Source organism: Neurospora tetrasperma, assembly GCF_000213175.1.
Source record: "Neurospora tetrasperma FGSC 2508 unplaced genomic scaffold NEUTE1scaffold_4, whole genome shotgun sequence".
In the NCBI taxonomy this organism is placed as follows: Eukaryota; Fungi; Ascomycota; class Sordariomycetes; order Sordariales; family Sordariaceae; genus Neurospora; species Neurospora tetrasperma.
In genome coordinates this window covers 3,614,718-3,626,996 of record NW_009799102.1, presented here as the reverse complement: position 1 = coordinate 3,626,996, position 12,279 = coordinate 3,614,718, and the positions used below count along the sequence as shown (strand labels likewise).

Below are 12,279 nucleotides of genomic sequence, written 5' to 3'. Positions count from 1 at the left end.
GGTGAGGGCATGCAAAATATCATCACCTTTATCAAACTTCGTTTTCACTTCAATGTGACTTGACTTGATCTTCATTTATCTTCTCGTATACCACCGCGTCTACTTGACCTATAACATTTACTCACGCACGCTTGAGAACTCTAGGGAAGTCGGGGACTGTACCACTAAGGAAGGAAGGAGGGGTTGAGTTGGGTAAGTAAGTAATGCTAAAAGCAATCACCTTATACCATTCTGGCGAAACCTACCTAGTCATATTCAAATGGGTTGCTCTCAGAAATATGTTGACCGTAGGTAGGGTAGTTAGAAGTGTTCTGTCTTGCAGATTCCACAAGGTTCCAGGTTTCTATCTTGTAAAGAGTAAGTAAGTATTTCTGTCTCTCACCGAGCATCATGAGGCGGGATAGGGTTCCTGTAGTCTGCCCAAGCTGCTCGCTCCTTCTCACAATTAATCTCTTCTTTCCGTCATAGTGGGTGTTTTGTTGCTCACTCAGGTAAGGTAGTGACCCCAGCGAGGTTCAGGTTCCTTTTGTGGTTCGTAGTTCTAGTTGGAGGAACTTGAAGATCTAAAGTGGACTCGGACTCGGAGGTCCATACCTCGTCTTTGAGTTCCGAGAGCTTGAATCGGACCCGGACTCGGAAATCCATGTCCCGTCTTTGAGTCCCGAGAGCCTGAGTCGGACTCGATGAGTGGATGGGTGGGTATGAGGCGGGAAGGAAGGAACCGGTTGAAGTAAGTGCGGTAACAGGGAGTGCAGCAAAGGGCGGTCTTGCTCTTCGTGTGCCCGTGGGTTGTTTCCAACAGTGCCTGCTGTTCTTTTATTCACAAATCGCCAATCGAGAGTAGGTACCTCTTCTTTCCACTCGCCCTTCCCGCTTGATTTCTTCGGATCCATGCTTCGATTTGCCATTCTCTGGTCAGATACAATTCCCGCACTCTCCCTACAACATATCAGCATAGTCTCTTCGAGCTCTGTGTCGTGAAAGAAAAGAGAATCCGGATTGGATTCTGGACAACTCACCCACCTACCCCAGCCGTGGTTTCTTGCTGCTGCCTGCCGACTTGACTGGTTGCCCTTCCGCTCTCTTGATTAGGTGTCTTTACAGAGACCACTCCATGAACGTAGTACCTATCACTATCACATGGACATCACTATCATTGTGATCCTCTGCCCCTTACGTCGTTGTGTTCACTCAGTTTCGTGATGATATTGGAATACATCCATCGGAAGAAACATGGGAATGGATTTGTCGGTGTCTCAAGTACACATGAACACCTGCGAGTACGGGCCATGGACGGTTAGCATCCCGTCGTAGGTCGATAAAGGTAGGTTATCATCTTCCGAAGTCAGATCCCGTGTCAAGTCCCGGCCGATAACCATTCTCCCTGGGTGCCATGTTGGCATGGCATGCTGTTAACGGGTTGTTGGTTTCATGACTTGCCATTTCCTTGCCTTGTCGCAACTGATCCTTTCATCAACCCGTCTGCATCCCAAACTTCGACGTCAGTGTTGGCTGTAGTCGCAAGCCACAATATAAAAGCGGCTCAAAATGATCAAAAGTAACGCAGAAAAGGGGCGGGTAGACAAAACCGAGACGGTTGCATATAACGGTTTGTCAACATGGCATTCTCGATGCCGTGTTTGCTAAGCGCCAAACATAGCAGTGAGTATGTCGTATTGAAGCTATACCGAAGTGGATAGGCTTTCGCTCCAACACGGAAGGAGTCGATGCTCGTGTTATGTCAGGCACCCGTATAATATCCCTCGCAGGTCCGCAACGAAGGAAAGATTAAAGACCAGCATCGCCACTTCCTTTTCACTTTCTCAGCATCACTCAACTTACTTTCCTTTCCCAATTATTATATTCACTCCATCAACTCCAGTCTCCAATCCTCAAACACTCTCACAGCCTTCAAACCTACCTCCAAACCTACCTAACCATGCACCTCTCCACCCTCCTCACCTCCCTCGTGACCCTCGGCCTACCTCTAGTCACCCTCACTTCCGCCGCCGCTCTCGACACCACTACTTCTGTTTCCACATCCAGAATATCCAGCACCTATTCCGCACCCGTGTCTACATCCACATCCAAGTCCACCACCACGTCCGCACCCGACTCTACCAGCCCCCAAACCATCGAAGAATACATCAAAGACAAACTAGCCGAACAATCCGCGACGAACAATAACTCTACCACGACAAACGATATCACATCCATCAAGCACGTCCAAGGGATGACTATCGAAGTCCCCACGTGCTGTCGGAACGGATGCCGAACTTGTTCGTCGAAGATCTGTGGAAAGGGCGCGAATGGGTGTAAGGAGTGGCCTGTATGTGCATAATTTCCTACATTTTGTCTTGACTCCTACCTTTCACTGTTTTCGTTTTGTTTGTCCTGTGTCACGGAACGGGATGCAACGTATGCTTCGGGTTTTGGATTAATGGAAGCTAACGAGAATCTAGTACTACTCGTGCTGCGCGACCATCATCATTTGGGATATCGGAAGGGATGTGATGCTGGATGCGTTTACTACTGCGGGACAGACGGTTGAGTTTGAGTATGATTGAGGGGGGGTAGTAGTGTTTGGTGGGTTGCTGGTGATGATGAAGCAGGTGAGGGAGGTGTTGGGGATGAGAAGGGGCTGTTGCGCTAGAGTCTCAAAGTTATTCGGTTGAATATGGCGGCCTATAAAGAGGATATAGATGCGCAATTCACTGGTATTCATATTATTCGAGATGGAGAAGAGAAAGGTTGGGTGCAGTGGCTGTTCACCTATATGAATAAAGAATGTGTCAGGCCATTTTGGTATACAATTGATAATATCCCCAAAAGAAAAAAAACCCAAAGATAATTATCAAAGCATGTAGTATACATATCTTCTTCTTTCCATGCCTCTAACAGACCTGTTTTTTCCTGGAACCTCCAACTCTACGACTGTCATTTCGGCGAGCAAGTTTTATTCGTAACAAATGCCCTCTCTTTCCAACGTACAAAGACCCAGCAATCAAACGCATCCTGGTTCTCTTGATACAGAAAAACCTCAAGGCTTTGGAAATTATTACATTACAAGACCATGTTTTCGACCAAACACCGACCAATGTGGAAATACCATCGAGTGTCTTGAAGAAATCACTTGGATGCAACCATCATCGCCTCCCCCGGGAAACTGGCTCTCCAACCTCTCTCCACTCGATAGGTACCTAGGTTTAAAGATCAACGGCAACAGGTCAAATGACTGGATAGGGATACATAGATCATAACGCTGACAATGGGAAACCCGATTGCCATAAAGACTGGAGCCCAATGGAGAAAGGGGGGGAATATGGGGAGTTCTGCATCACTAGGTAATGAAATGGCCGCAAAGTGACTAGCAGTGTCAATGACACTTACTCTGCAAGCAACTTTTCTCTTCCAGGCCCCCCAGCTTACTCAACCAGGTCGGTCCGTCGCCCCGGTAGATATCGGCAGTCAACCTGCATGCAACACTCATGAACCTCTGAGGTCCTTGAGTATCTCCGCCTCTTCGATTTTGTTGAGCTGCGGACTGTTTATATACCTAATGTCAGTTGCATAGCCCAAATTCTACGAAAGTCTTTTGTCCGATGTGTAATCGTCAGCTGCAAGGCATTGGTACAAAGGATGAAATCCAAGGATTCAAAAGAAAGTCGAGTGCGCGTGTGGCGGTACTTACTCTCAGCGGGCTCACCACGGAGTGCCAGCCTGGTGGTCTTTGGGAAAAGGGAACTGGGGCAATTCGACCGCACTAATCACCAGTGTTCACGAGGATTCCGTTGTGGCCATACTGTGTAAATGGAGAACAGTTCGTTAGGTTGGAAGTGCGTCACCAAAATCTGCAATTTACTTCCCATGTGTGGAGTATACTTCATTTTTCAACTAACAGTGTTCGCTCCTTCGATGATTACGAATTCTTTGCAGTGTCTGTTTCAACTAATTCCCATGCGCTATTCTCATCAAAGACCCAAATTGATAACTGCTTCAAACACGGCAATGATAACAAGTGTGGTATCAATGTAAAATGATAGACGGCTAAAGATATTACTGCCCGAGCAGTCAAGTACAAGGGGATATGACTCTTGGCCTCAAAATCTGACGGTGATTGTTCTAAGTGGGTAGATTTCGCCAACCCGTTCCTAATCGAGGTAAAATCCGTACACGACGATGTCGAGTCTTTTCAGTGACGAAGGAAAGGAGGTCTCGATCAGCGCAAGGACTTCCTGAGCTGTGTTTGGTGAAGGGAGACTCTCTGGAGGTGTATCTTCATCAATGGCGCCGAGATCCACCTGGGACGTGAGAAAATGGAAGGGCAGCTTGAGATATGCCAACTTTTCGAGTTCTGGTAAGCAAGATAACATCCTGGTAGGTCCAAAGCGGGTGATATTGCTCAGGTCTGCTCCGAGTCTGGAAACGTGATAAAGCCGGATTCCGCAATAGCCATCAAATACTAACTCCTCTAGCGTGTCTTTGTGTCTCAAGAGAAGGACAAAACTGACGTGGAGGAGAACTTTAGTTTGTACTACTTTTGCTCTTTGAGCAGGCGGCGTGAAAGTGACAGTATTCGAGAAGGTAGAAGCTGCACAGGTGATGGTTGTCTGGCTCGACGACCTGCGACGCTTTGGCTGCCCTATAGCGCAGCGAGTGGTTGGATTATGTATAGAGTGAGTTATCCAAAGTCGAGTATAATAAGTAACGCGAATATGCTGAGTTCCTTGTCTTGTACGTAGTCAAGAAGAATAAGATGGTGATGGAGACGAGAACAGGAAGACATGTCAAATTTGCCTTTGTGGTCCTCACAACACGATCATGCAGGTGGGTACGTGTCTGAGGCGCTTCTTCCCGACAAACCCTCTTCACGCCTTGTCATTGCCTTTCTACATTGCTTGCTTCCTGCAGTCATGTTTGGTGGACCTGCCTTCCAATAACTGTAACCACTGAGATGAGCTTCACCAGGCAAAGAGAAATGCCTCTGGTACAAAACAGCCGAATCCATGGTAACGAGCATCTCGAACAAAGTGTCGCTACAAAGGTTCCTATTACATGTACACACGCTCGACGCTGGTGAGCTGAGTAATCGGGAGTTAAGAAACCAAACGGACAAGCCAACAAGGGAAGGCCAGAACATCATAATCGAACAACTGGCCGGGAAATGCGGGTTGAAAGAGCAACGAAACCACCAGCAAATCATCTTGACAACTGAACCATTCACCATTCCTCATTGGGTTTGCCTGCGTGCTCCTATCGTCTAGCAACCTTCAGCAACCACTACCTCTTGCAAGCCGGACCAGACCGGACCAAACACCCCGTCTTGCACGGGGCGCAACTTCCGTAACCCAACGTCATCCGTCCCCCGGAAGGCACCGCAAAAGCCGGAGCGCACTGGCTGCATCCCGATGCATCCTTCTCCCCATCTTCCATCCACCGGTTTCCTTACTCCATCTATTTCGTGCCATGCCATGTGATGTCGATCCAGAAACACCACAAAAACAAAGAATAACGGATGGGAAATACAGTGCGCCCCTCCTTCCACCGTTTTCATCCCACCTCCTTCCATCAATTCTCCATGTACCTATTACTTCCACTTCTTATTCTTCTTCTTCTTCTTTTGTGCCCCTTCTTGCTAATCACCAGGGGTCTCCTCCGTTTTTCCTCCCAGGGGTAGGTATTTCCACTTTACTTTCCTCAGACTAGGGGACCAGGGGACCATGAAACTACTAAGGCGGACCTAAACCACCGACCTGGACGACCCCATCGACCTTTTTTTTTGCCATCGTGACCTAGTAAACTTCCCAAAATAAGCGAGGATACCGGATCCATCCAGTTAGCAAAGCACCAAACGGAAGTCCGATCCGCTAGTAGGTCGGCCAATAGGCGAGGAAATAGGCGAGGGGTGTTAGGCGACCTATGCAAATGATCGCCCTCTCATTTTCTTTGTTCGCCTCTTTCACTTTCTAGTAATAACCTGACTAAAAATGGAACCGATGAGATAGAGATAGAGAAAGCGAAAAACGTGGTAATCAACTAGCGAAGGATCCGAGTTCCAGTGATTTGGGAACCAGGACACCGGTAACGGCGGGATCGATGGTGGGTTATTAGGTACTTTTTTAGATCGAAGGGGGGATATCAATGGGACGGGATGGACTCCAGCAGCATGAACCGGAGAAACTCCCGGGTTATTGGGCGGTATACCTCTACTGAACGAGACATGTGGTGAAGCAGGGGATTGTGTAAGGGCATGGGGATTAGTGATGCCAACGACAGGTACAGCTTCAGGGGACCTGAGACTGAGAAACCAACACAAGTTCTAGTAAGGGGATGAACTTCAAGCAAGCCGTGGGGAAGGCAGATGTTGAATACAGTGTCGTCTAGGGTGTTCAACTTGGGTGAAACTTGAGAGAAGGATCCCAGCTCCAACAGCTGCGTCGTTGGTTGTCCCATGTCTTACTACAATTCTCGATGCTTGCAAGACCGAGCTACGACTGCCCTAGATCTAACTGCAAGAACAAAGCTCTCCCAAAACCAGGACAGCCATGACAGCTTCCAAGCCCTACCTCGGTAGGTCAGGTAGCCCGGTCCAGCTACGGTCCCGATTCCAGCTGCAGTTTCCAGCTGCACATCTGCTTCAGTACCCGACGGAAGGTAGGTACCTAACCCGACGGAACGGATATCAGGACATCCATTTCCCAAGATAGAGCAAGGAGATCCCCGAACGAGCCAGGCGGACAAAGGGGTGGGAACGAGACTAATCGGCGAATCCGTGGATCCCCCCCCAGTGCCCATCCACTCCGTTTTCCCCAGACATTGTAGATATTACCTAGTCTGATGAGAAGAAGCCAATATGTCTGTCCCCTTCACCAACAAGGACCAAGGACCAATCTCTAGCAGGAACAGGAACAGGAACAGTATGTAAAGACTCATTCATAACACCTAAAAATCCACTTGAACTCCGTTTTCGACACCCTACCTACCTAGGTAGGTAGGTAGTCCATAAAGCCCCCCTGAGAACTTGGAAGAACTAACGGGGTCCATTGATCTGTCACAGGGTCAAGTCTGGTCCTCACCTCAGTGCCATGCATGTTGTCCCATGTGACTTCCCATGTCTCTTGTTGCTCGCTGGCTCGTCAATAAAGCGAGAAGTCGCCGAGTTAAAGCCTACGACTAGACTAGGTAGGTAGGTGTATGTGAAGCGACCGAATGACGGCCGGACCGACCGAGCGAGCGAGCGGATAGAGCGAAGAGGGAGAGAGAGAGAGAGAAAACGGTGCCCTGGCTAGACTAGCAAGGTATAAGACAACAATCATCAGGGGCAGGGCCGTCTAGCTGGGATTTGCAGTATGCATAGCAAGGAAACGGAACTTGGTTGTTGCCCATACAGCTTGCTAAAGTCTACCTCTACTGACTAATTCCCATTTCATACTAGATGCTCTGTCACAGGAACAAGGGGGGAGGTGAAATTCCGGGGATGTGGAAACTCTGTTTCTTTCCTTTTTGTGACAACGATCATGGCATGGCATGGTGGTTGGTCTTAGTGTATTGATCCCGTGGGTGGTGAGCAAGGTGCCTGGTTTGAACAAGGGGAAGTGTAGATGCGATTATAGTGTGGGTACCTTGAAGCCTCGTGGTGTTTTTTTGGGGGTTGACCTGGGACCTGGCCTGGGATATTGTAGAACTACACTTTAAAGGGGAAAAGGAAAGAGGAAAGGGGGAGTCGTGACGAATGGGAAAGTTGGAATTGGTCCAACTGGTAAAATTGATCGACAATGATGTTCGATTAGTTTGGAAATAGCTTGCGATTTTGGGATCCAGGAACGAGGTTTTTTGGCAAGGGGAAATTGCTTAGCGAGGGCGCACGTGGTTTTTCGAGGTGATCGCCGTTTCAACGAGCGATTGGGAATCCCAATGGGGGACCATGGGATGGGGGGGGACCTGAATTAAACCGTTTATAGCAGCGTTAGTTAGTTTTGTTCTATGAGGTGTTGTAGATCCGTATGTTGTAGCGAGGGTTTTTTTTTGGGCGAGGGACCAACCTGACTGCTGAGCCTGAGTTTCTCCGTCCCACCCGGACCCCGGGTCCGTTATTGTTGTCCGCCTGGGCCCCCGGTAACCCCCGGCACCCTCCCCTGAGGGTTCGTTCAGTTCCATCCATTCGGTTCCGACGGCGTATTTTCGACAGGGACCCCAATAACGTTGAGTTTCGATGACGACGAGGTCGACAATGATGACGACGGGGACAGCGAGGTTGCATTCAACAGCAGCTTGATGTGAATCAACTGTTTGGGGGTCAATTTGTTCGTTTCTTCTCTCCTGCCTGTTTTGAGCCCTTGACCAACAAAGGTCTCGGTAACTCCGCCTTAATTCCCCTTTTGCTTTTTTTTTGTTTTGTGTCGATTTGTTTCAAGATCGGGTTTTCAGCGACCGTTATCACTCACCATTGCAGTGAATCACGACCCCTGGAAAACCCCTGAATAAAAGGGAAAAACAAAACAAGCAACGACCACGACATACAATTACAACGGCACGATTTACCATATAGAAAGAATTGAACTGATATGTCAGTATACCATATGATGGTTCCAAGGAACATTTCAAATAGCTATCCAATATCAATTTACCCCCCATCCTTCAAAAGCAACGAAAAACGTGGGAGGGAATACAAGGATTAATCGTGATCTGGTGCCGCACATGGTGTGGTACCAAGGTGCTGTATCAAATGGTTGTAGCGGATCCCCATTTCAACGTTTTGGGGCCTTTTTTTGGAGGGGTTTTTGGGGGACATTACCAACTGAATGAGAAAAGAGGCCCACACTTTTTTGCACCGTATCAATATCTGGACAAAATGGAAACAGGAAAACAAAAATGGTCGGGAAATTACCTCTAGAGAGAATGAGAAACGTCAGTTTGTCAGGAATTCCACCCAACTCCGTTCTCTTCTCTTTTTTTTTCCCCATCAACAGTAAGGATTGAAGGTAGCTTCAGCCCTTCCAGGAAGAAACCTCCGTTTTTCTCCATCCCGGGCAGACTTTCAGCTTGAAAGAGGGCTAGATACTGTAGCAGGAATAGTAGTTGCAAGGGGGCCTTGAACATTTTCATTGTTTTCAGGGTCCTTTATCCTGCTGTCTGTCTTGCAGCGAATTGGTTCCAAAACGGCGAACTTACAGGGACTAACAACTCCATGCTATGCCATGTCATGCCACGAGTTCCGCGCCGCCGGCGCCGCCGCGATGGTGCCCTCGTGGGTTGGTGCAGTGGAGCTGCTTCTTTCCCATCTATATGTAATGCCCGGAGTTTCGAAATTCAGGGCGAGACGTAACGGAAGGGTGAATCAGGGGGGGTTGAGTGGACCTTCTGGAAGCCTGAATGGAACAACGGAAGAGGTTCGCTCACTTTCCCACTTTCGCCCAGAATAGTAATCGGATGGAATTGGATGGCAAAAAGTGGCCCTGTCACCGGCCGGCCCGCCGTCCCAGCTGGCTGGCTGTCTGTCTGTCTGTCGTAAGGCTTGCTGCAGCCTCGATATGTAGGAATGAATTGATCATGCATGCACCGGGATGGCATCTTGTGGCTGCCACCGCGGATGCGAGCCTTCTGTTTCCGAAAGTGAAGTATGGTGTGAAGGCTGTCACCAGAGTCGTAACCGTCCGATAACGACCCATGAAGTCTACTACTGCACTGTCGAGACTGCCGACAGCAGCTCAACATCATCACCACCACCATCATCACATTACTAAGACACGATGGAACCACAAAAGAAACATCTTCTCTCGTTTCAAACACCGTCAGAACAAGGAATCGTCACTGTTTCGACGACGATAATGACAAGGATGACCTTTTTAGCGAAGACCACGCATGGAAGGCCCGCCCTGGCTTGAGCCTGGCAGCTGCAGCAATTTGGGCCATGGGATCCGAAAGACTGGTAACTTGGCTAACTTGTGCCTTGATTGGGCGAACAACCAGATGACAGCTTTCTGAGTGCATCAGCTCAGGGACCGGAAGTGGTCCGCGGGGGGGGGTTCATGTACCGGGGCACGTAACTTGCGAGTGCTTGCGAGTGCGGAATTTGGGAGCCCTCAAACGGAAACCAGGGCGAAAGTGCCGGATGGTCCCCGGGCCCCCCTCCCCCCCTGGTATTAGTTTGCCCAGTATTTTTGGGGGGTGGTAGTGGATAATGTCCCAGGGGGGCAGCATTGAGGATTTGCAACCAACCCCCAGCGCTATCTTGTCGATCCGTGAATGGAAATCGATTTGTGTCTAGCCCAAGCGAGCATGGAAGGTTTCCCACTTGATACCGACTGTATGGCTGAGATGCTATACCATACCAGGTCTTGTTTAGGCCTGTCTCGTGCCTGTCTAGCAGCTCATGCTAAAGAGATTCAACCCCCAGGGCTCTAAACCTGGTCTTGCGTGGCCCCGTGGGTGACAAAGTAAGACTGAAGTTAAAGAAATCTCCCAAAATGGAAAACCCCCACACCACATCACTTGCCAAGCGCGATCGGAGTTGGTTTCGGGGGAAATTATCAAGAAGCTGGGGAAACAGATACCCTCTAGTGATGATGACCGTCTCTTTGGATCAGAGGGGACGGGATTGACCTTGGGATGAATGTTTCCATGCGGGCTGACAAGGTTGTGGTTTCTTGATTTAGCCTCTCGCTCTGTGTAGCGTAGTCCGGGGAAGAGGTGGGATGGTTGAAGCTGGATCGGGAACCCGGGTAAGGGCCGGGTGAGCAGCCGGATGGCAACCGGGAACTTGCCTGGAATTACGAAGACAGGATTCTCGTGACTTTGCGGCATGGAACAGGCGTATGAGGAAAGCTACCCATCCATCCGCCATCAGGGCATCACCATGTTGATACCGTGGTGAGACGGAGCTTGAAAAGCTGCATGAAACACAGTACCATAGAGTGAGGGAAGAAGGGCCCGCGGAGGACCCCCACTCCGTAAGACGGGCCTCGACGGGATCTACCGCCCCGGAACCTTTTTTTTTTCTCTTTCTGATGCTGCTCTGGTCCTGGAGCACAAGTTGAAGGAGGCGTGCCCCTGGCTAATGGCATGGCTAGACAGAATGAGAAAGAAGAAAGGCGAATGGAGAAAGGTGATTGGATGGTTTTTTTGCAGCTCCGCAGTTTGGTGATACACTACCTGGATACTTACCTCTACTGAGCTACTTACACAAAACGGAGCATGATGATGACACTGCAGGACTCAAGAGTGCTCAAACTTCAGGTGCTGTAACGGTGTATCCGCCTTCTAGTGTACGGCAACTTTGTGTTGCTGCCTGTGGCGCTCTACGCTTCCACTGCATCATCCTTTTTTACTTGAAGATGAGTGATGACTGTAACGTTGTCGACGAGGCGGTGCACGACTCCCGTCTCGATATTCCTAAGCTCCGGACATCCGATTCGTGTTGTCTCGGATGCGGGAATCGATTTGGATGTCAAATGGGACGGCGGCAGCGGCCCAGTGGCAGCAACAGCGATCCGGGAGAATCCCAAAGAAGGGGGGACGGGATGATTATAATTACTCCTGTTTGTCGTGTGGTGGTGTTACGTTCAGTCGGTCGGTACCTGACAATCCTGATAGTCCTGACGGAGCTGGCGAGGGACGGAGTCATCCATCATCCTGTCCACCCACGCCTGTCGTCATCCCACCCTACCTACCTACATGCGCGCTACGTCGGTTGGTAGTAGTCATCGCAGGCAGCTTCGTGAGGTTTCGCCGAGATTACCAATGGAGGCCATATTGGTGATATTGACGACGGGATAGGCCAGACTGATGACAGACAGCATCGCGATGATTCCCAACGAGTAACAACGATGATGATGATGACGATGATGTAACGGGGGATATGGAAGTGACTCGAATTCGCAGCAAAAAGTGGTAAGCGAGTCAGGGTTGCTAGAGGTAATGTGAGGCTTACTACAGGCAGGGTATGTGTGTGCTGCCTGCCGACGACCTGCCAGCCACATCGTGCCTTGCATAGACTGTCGCTGATCTATAAGCGGATTGATCTGAAACAATTAAAGCGATCCGAGAAGACAAGCCAGCCCAGTGACAGCTGGTGGTGGGTGTGCGCGCGCGCCGAAGGGAATCCCGTGTGACGACGATAGTGGTGGTGACTTCATCGGCTCGGGCAGTTTGGTGGTTGTAGTGGGGTTGTCAAAGTTGTAATTACAGCGGGGGATGAAGCTCCATTTTCAGAATGAGGATTTGGGGGAAAATAGGACGAACCGTGTGTTCTGACGAATGAAAAGGATGCAAAATGCGACC

At 49.5% G+C, this 12,279-nt stretch overlaps 2 protein-coding genes across 2 annotated transcripts; both read left to right on the top strand.

The window, feature by feature from the left end:
• Positions 1-1,939: 1,939 nt before the first annotated feature.
• NEUTE1DRAFT_139075 (uncharacterized protein) lies at positions 1,940-2,567 on the top strand (the record flags this gene model as incomplete). The annotated part of the gene is made up of 2 exons (XM_009854252.1): positions 1,940-2,329; positions 2,463-2,567. 2 exons carry the CDS (start codon positions 1,940-1,942, stop codon positions 2,565-2,567), a joined length of 495 nt encoding a protein of 164 aa, XP_009852554.1.
• A 2,727-nt stretch (positions 2,568-5,294) lies between these two features.
• Positions 5,295-5,477, top strand: NEUTE1DRAFT_45708 (uncharacterized protein; the record flags this gene model as incomplete). Its single annotated transcript, XM_009853354.1, has 1 exon — positions 5,295-5,477. A coding segment is annotated over one exon (183 nt), but the record flags the coding sequence as incomplete, so codon positions are not given.
• Positions 5,478-12,279: the final 6,802 nt, after the last annotated feature.